Raw genomic sequence first — 7,500 nt, forward strand, 5'->3', positions numbered from 1 at the left:
TAGCGTAAGTGTTTTGAACTGCAAGAGGCGTTTCACTTTCTGCACAAGTTGAATACGGAAGGCGGTCTGGTGCAAGCTAGATATTTTACTTTATAATGTGTTAAATATGTTTTTTTTCTTACACAAACGCATCACATCAGAAGGCCTTTATTAACCCATCTGTGCCATGTGGAGCACTTTTATGACAGATGCACTTTTTTATAGATGCCCTTTTATGATGGATGGATAGATGCACTTTTATGATGGATAGATGCACTTTTATGATGGATGGATGCACTTTTATGATGGATTGATGCACTTTTATGATGGATTGATGCACTTTTATGATGGATTGATGCACTTTTTTGTTGGATAGATGCACTTATGATGTTTTGATGCACTTTTATGATAAATGGATGCACGTTTATGATGGATTGACGAATTATGCACTTTTATAATGGATAGATGCACTTTTTTGGGCTTCAAATTTTGGGCTCCCATTACAAAGCTTGGAATAGCCAGGACATCTATTAATATAACTCTGTTTCGATTTATCTGAAAGAAGAATGTTATATACACCGAGGATGACATTTTGTGGTGAACTATCCCTTTAATCCCTAATCCCTTTAGCCAGCAGCCATATCACCCTGTAGCCCAAGACTGGTTTCCCACTGAAGCTAAGCAGGGCTGAGCCTGGCCATACCTGGATGGGAGACCAACTGGGAAAACCAGGAGCTGCTGGTAGAGGTGTTAGTGAGGCCAGCAGGGGGCGCTCACCCTGTGGTCTGTGTGGGTCCTAACACCCCAGTATAGTGATGGGGACACTATACTGTCAATGAGCACCGTCTTTCGGATGAGACGTTAAACCGAGGTCCTGACTCTCTGTGGTCATTAAAAATCCCAGGATGTCCTTCGATAAAGAGTAGGGGTGTAACCCCGGCATCCTGGCCAAATTTGCCCACTGGCCCCTGCCCATCATGGCCACCTTATAATCCCCATATCCTGATTGGCTTAATCACTTTGTCTCCTCTCTACCAATCAGCTGGTGTGTGGTGGGCATTCTGGCGCAAAATGGCTGCCGTCGCATCATCCAGGTGGATGCTGCACATTGGTGGTGGTTGAGGAGATTCCCCCCTTCTATATGTATAGCGCTTTGGGTGTCTAGATTATTTATTATTATTATTATTATTATTATTATTAATAATAATAATTATAATGCTTTTTCCTGCAGCTCAAACAGTAGAGCGTGGTGCTAGCAACGCCAAGGTCATGGGTTCGATTCCCAGGGAAAGCAAGAACTGACAATAATGTCTAACTGTGTACCTTAAAATGCAATGTAAGTCGCTTTGGATAAAAGCGTCTGCCAAATGCATAAATGTAAATGTAAATTATTAATACTAGGATAATTTGATTAGAGTTTATATTGAAATTCCTGACTTTCGATATATTTTAAATACAATAGGGCTGCAAGATTATGACAAATCATAATTTTCAATTATTCCCTTGAAATTGTGATTTCAATGAGACATTTTTGAGATTCTAGAAGAGGCATTTTTCAAATGGGGAAAAAAATTGGAGAAACCAAAAGTCTCCAATATGACTCTCTCTAGATGTATTGGGAAATCAGTTGATTGCAAGTGGATAGGGGAATTGGCTCAATGAATACACTGCAAAAAATGCATTTCTTACTTAGTATTTTTGTCTTGTTTCTAGTCTAAATATCAAAAAATTCTTACATTAAGAAACATTAGTAAAAAATATTGTCTTGTTTTGGGAAAAAATTACTCAAAATTAAAAGCGTTTTTACTTAAAATTAACTGCCAGTGGGGTAAGCAAAATAATCTTAAAAAAACATTTTTTTTCTTACCCCACTGGCAGATTATTTAGTATATTTTAAGCAAAAACTCTCTTAATTTTGAGTATTTTTCCCCAAAACAAGACAATTACTTTTGCTTGTCTAGTAAATACTTCTTGTTTTAAGAATCTTTAGGTGTTTGGACTAGAAACAAGACAAAAATACTGAGTAAGAAAAGCATTTTTTGCAGTGTAAATGTAAGACTGTTGGTTATTTCATACCTACAAACTCCTGCGAGAGCCTGACTGGACCAGTTGGCAGGCATGAAATAGCACGATTCCATTGGGAACTCTTTCTTCACTTCCGCCATAGTTGGGAACGGGCCCGTTTGGCTTTCCGTGTAGACGGAATACTCTAGATTGGATCTGACAATCTTAGTAGGGATTGGTTTAGCCAAGTTGGCGAGGTTGTTCATGGAATCCTCCAAGTTTGCCAAAGCGTAGAACTCGGTGGGTTCGTCTCGGCCAAAATGGAGGTTTTGAGATTGAACATAGGTGCGTTTGCCCTGTGGAGAAGATGAGCGAGAGCGTGGAGAAGATGAACGGCGGTCTAAGACGGAGTCTTCTGTGATGCTGGTGCGAGGGGATGTGTTGGGAGAACCAGAGGCTTGGATGGCTTGCAACATTGGGCAAAGATCGGCTTCGGTAACTCCAACCAAACATCCTTCTCCGCCTCCGGGAGATATGCAAGGAGAGTAAGTTCCTGGAGAATAGCCATCTGAATGCCAGCTAGTAGAGGAGGTACTACTAGCCGGACTGAGGCATTGGCTCTCCCTGTAGGGCATATCGTATCCTGGTACGGTGAGCATGGGCCGATTTATGTTCACAGGATTGGTCAGGACATGGTCATGGTGGTGGAGATCAGAGCAGGTGATCTCGATTCTCGGGCTGTTACTTTGGAGAGCTCCGGGGTGGGCGGCAAGATCAGACCGTTCGTAAGTGAGAAGGCCATCATTAGGGAGATGGTGGGTAAGATGGGACATGGAGTCTTCACCGTAAAGAGAAGGGTCTTGATGAATGCATGAGGACGTTTGATTGAACCCTTCATGGTTGGAGGGGACAGAAGACTCATCAGCTACAACACACAAAAACAAGTAAAAACACATTATTAGCATGCTTTAGCTGTGTAAATGGGTAGTTGGAAAATAAGCAATAAAAATATTTTTTGTAAAATGAAGAAAAAAATGCAGTGTTATGTAGTGTGAAAATAGCCTAGAAGTCTAGACGCACCCTGGCGGCAGCAAATCTAATCTGCCGTGAGTATCATCTAGCAACTATCAATACACGTCTGAACTGTAAAAACCAAACTCTGGTCAGGCCAATCACATAGTGTACAGAGTCGGTGGGCGGGGCTTAACATAAAGACGGCCAGTTTAATCTATCAGCTCCGCTTCATGTTGCTCTGGTTGGTTGTAGCGCTATCCAATCACGTGCAGAAGGAGTTAGACAGACAACCGTTTATCCGCCCCTCGGATTGAGCTGTCAATGGTGATTTTCCAGACTAAACATCTTGATGTGGGTCTGGCTTGTCAGGCTAGTGTGAAAAGGATAGTTCACCAAAAATGACGTTTCTGTCATTTATCGTTCCAAACCCATCAGAACTTCGTTCATCCTCATTTCCTTAAGTAGACACCTGACTGTAGTACTTTTACTTAAATAGACACCTGACTGTAGTACTTTTACTTAAGCAGACACCTTTACTTAAGCAGACACCTGACACCTGACTGAGAGAAATCTGAGAGCTCTCCGCCCCTTCCATCGATACCCCTTTTCCACCAGAATGAAACGCTAGATAAGAACCGGATGCTAGATCAGAACCGGATGCTAGGTCAGAGACCTCTAAACCTCAAAAGTAACTCTGAAGCGCTGCACTGTATTTACTACATCAACAGTGTAAGAAACTGACACAGACGTGAATAACTTGTTGAATAAAGTTTTTTTTTTTTTTGAGCACAAAAGTATTCTTGGCGCTTCATCACATTAAGGCTCAACCACTGGAGTCACATGGACTATTTTAACAATGTCTTTACTGCCTTTCTGGACCTTGAAAGTGTTAATTAAATTGCTGCCTATGAAGGGGTCAGAGAGCTCTCGGATTTCATCAGAAATATTTTCATTTGAGTCTAAAATGAACAAAGGTCTGACAGGTTTGGAACGACATGAAGTTGAGGAATTAATGACAGAATTTAAACTTTTGGGTGAACTAACCCTTTAACTCTGATGTTTGAGAAAATATAAGGGGTCTAACTTTGTCTATTCTTTTACTGTTTTTATTTTCACTGAAATGTGTCCTGTGTTGTGACAGAATTACAAATATAAGGGAGTCTTAAAGAACAACAGAACTCAACACTTTTATAGTGCTCAAAAAGTAAAATATTTGAACAATTCTAAGAAAAAAATCTTACCAAGACCTTGAATGAGGTCCTTCAACTAATTAAACTTGTCAGTGGAACTGCCCGATTTAAAATCAGGATATGGTGTCATGTTTTTCAGGTGACAAAATATACCAAGTTTATACGTTTTTAGAAATATATGGATAAAAACTAAAATAGACACTTTTAAAATTATGCCTGAGGCATTTATTCAATTTGTATGCTTTTATTTTTATTTATAATGTAATTTATAGAACCATGCTTGAGACAGCCACACCATAGGTCAATACTGAGTTGACTTAATAATTTAAAACATCTGAAGACAAAGCAGTTTTTATACAGGTCCATATAAGACAATGAAATGTTAAACCATTTACTACATTTTAAATGTTGACAATACTGATTATATATGTCACGTCAATAACCTAAATACAGCATTATAAACAACTGGGTATGTTTCCTGTATACTAAGTAGGCTACTAGAAAACAAAACAGTTTGGCTGCAGTGAAAGTTTCCACTACATCTTTGGTTTCACATAATGTGCAACCCAATTTTGAAACTAAGTAGACATGGACACAAATTTAGGAACATCTACTTCAACTCAAAATGGTTTGTCATTGTAATTTACCTCAGAACTATGATAAAGACAACTATGTACTTTGTATACAATTAAAATAGTTCGGCAAAGTTATAAGAAGCTAGGGAAAAAAACACTTGTTATGGGAGGAAAGCATTTCAAAAGGTTTAAATTAAACAATTAGTTATATATTTACTAACCTTGGTCATCAGGTTGGTTGTACAAGAAAAGTAATGGAAAGTCCAGTTCTTCTTGAACGTCGATATTTTCGTATAAATTACTCATTGGACAAGTTTTCAATCCAACGCTCCCTTAAAAAAAAGTTATTAAAAAAGGTCAAATGAAACAATAAGTTTGTAATCAATTCCACGATAGTTTCTACCAAATAAAAACGGTTGGCGACGGTTACGCTTGTTTCTAAGGCAACTGTCAGTCAGCCGCGCTCGCGCTCTACTGATGATTGTATTGCGTGTGAGCGCGGGAGATGCTGAGCGGCTTCCTGTTTGAGAAGAAACTCCCTCAGAAAACTCTGCGACCGAAACCAAGAATAAACTAAACATTTTTATTCAGAATGTTATAGAAAATGGTCCCCAGAGTTACAGAACATACTAATAATTGAAAAACGAGTCACGTTTGGTCATTTTAGGTCGTACAATGAGGCACAAACACCCTTTCCAGACACATAAACATAGAGATTATAAATGCATTTACATCTGAACAACAAAGATATGCAAATATTATCTAATACATCTGTAAAGTAAAACGTATTTTCACTCTTAAAGGCGTCGCGTGGGTATTTTTAGAATGGCAGATGCAAATGATGCGAGTCTTTGTTTTTACCTGTCCATCCTCATGTCACCTCATCACGGTTCCTTAGCAACAACAATGGCGCCATCTTCTGGATTGTCATTGGAAAGCATCTTTTTTATCCAAACGAGCACTTGATTTGACATTTCAAACAATTATACTAGTGTGGCACATCCTCCTGGACCCATGAATAGACTTCTATCCTCTGTCGTGGACATTATATTTTTTCTTATTTATTTAAAAGAGGACAATATACATTAAGTAACATTACAATAATGTAAATGTAGTTAGCTCAAAACTGCTAATTTTCATCGGCAGTCCTCCAGCCAGGTGTTAAGCAAAAAGGCAACCTTAAAAATGAATCACAATTATAAAAATCACACAATAATATTGAACACAATTCAATATTTCAGTGAAGATCTCTGACACCATACATGTTTTGAGTCTGGATGTCCTGTAAACAGCACATTATTCAGGGCTTTGTGGGCATACCAAAGGTGGGATGTTTCAACTTCTCCTTGGTCTTTAAAAATGACTGATTTGGCACTCTTATGGAAATATGATATGTCATTAATGAACATCCCTGGGAAATGTTATGTGGTTTCTAATCAAAATATGACTTTCTGTTACGAAAAAGGGCATTGATTTTAATTGAGGACACCAGGACTTAAATAATTTTTATCAAGCATCTTGGGAGACATAAGAGAATAGGGACATAAATTATATATTAATTATATTAATATTCCTATGACAGATGAGATATTATTATGAAAATGTTGACAATTATGACTCCCATTATCCCAAGAACACATTTATAATTCAGTGTATAGATACATTTGATTGAATGGGAAAACCCATATATGTCCATTTTACCCAGATATTGCATAAAGTAAAATGGTATATCAATTAATTACATTACATCTTTCATAACATAGTTGAGAATCATCTTAGGCTAAACAAATCCTGAAACCTAAATATTGACTGGTGAAAAAAAAAAAAAAAAAAAACAGTTTTTTTGCCTATACACATCATTTCATGTTTATTTTTAACTAACAGAGGACATAAGGACACTAAAATAATGATCTAAGATATTCAACTAAATATACAAATATAATTAATTAATTAGGTCTTATTTAATTCTATAACCTATAATACTGATCTGCCAAAATTGTCGCTATATGATAAATTAAAATAAGCTGATAACATCACTGTTTACTCCAGAACGACTGTACAGTCAAATAAAATTGTTGCAATATTGTCCTGTTTGACACTGTGAAGCTGCTTTGAAACAATCGTCATTGTAAAAGCGCGATATAAATAAAGTTAAATAAAATATTTTTTCAAAAATGTTTCTCATGCTCTAATGTAATGACATGAAAAAATACTAAATTCACTCAACTTTCGAAACATCCCACACTGCATGAGAAAGCGCACTATTAAAAATAAATTCTTTCCACAGAACTGCAAAAAATAAGGGTTTAGGGTAGGTTGGGGTAAGATGACCATAGATGACAAATTTTCATCTCAGCATTTTTGATGAATGGCTACACTATTTTAAAAAAATGTTTTTGATGATACCTCAAAACCTTCTGTCACAGCCACCAGAAATCCTGGAGGTCTGAGTTTCTAGCCTGGGCAGAGTATGCTCCAAATTCACTGGGACACTGTCCATCCCTACCGGCGGGTAATCAGCGCCACGCTGATGTCCGCCGGGGCCAAACTCTGTCATATCTACATGGGAAGTGTGGTTTTCCAGACAAGGGACAAATCCGGCTCTGACTGCCCTGTAAAAAGTTAAGTCCCAGGTTCACTGTCCCCTTTGAGCAATATCATCCAACTGCGGCCACAAATGGGCGTTATCGTGCTGGTCACTGTTTTCGCAGACTGGAACCCAGTCCCCTTCTTCTTCT

The 7,500-nt window shown here is 37.9% G+C and overlaps 1 protein-coding gene across 1 annotated transcript in view; it reads right to left on the reverse strand.

The window, feature by feature from the left end:
- The window catches only part of LOC137094643 (nuclear factor of activated T-cells, cytoplasmic 2), a 38,968-nt gene that overhangs the window by 29,226 nt on the left and 2,242 nt on the right, over positions 1-7,500 (reverse strand). Inside the window, exons 2-4 of the mRNA XM_067460508.1 lie at positions 5,624-7,500; positions 4,984-5,094; positions 2,056-2,908 (exon numbers count right to left, since the gene is read on the reverse strand). The exon at positions 5,624-7,500 is cut by the window's right edge and continues 24 nt beyond it. Of these exons, the coding sequence (XP_067316609.1) occupies positions 2,056-2,908; positions 4,984-5,068 (938 nt within the window). The 5' untranslated portion in view covers positions 5,069-5,094; positions 5,624-7,500. The remainder of the gene's footprint in view (positions 1-2,055; positions 2,909-4,983; positions 5,095-5,623) is intronic.

This window comes from Pseudorasbora parva, chromosome 12 (assembly GCF_024679245.1).
Source record: "Pseudorasbora parva isolate DD20220531a chromosome 12, ASM2467924v1, whole genome shotgun sequence".
NCBI lineage: Eukaryota > Metazoa > Chordata > Actinopteri > Cypriniformes > Gobionidae > Pseudorasbora > Pseudorasbora parva.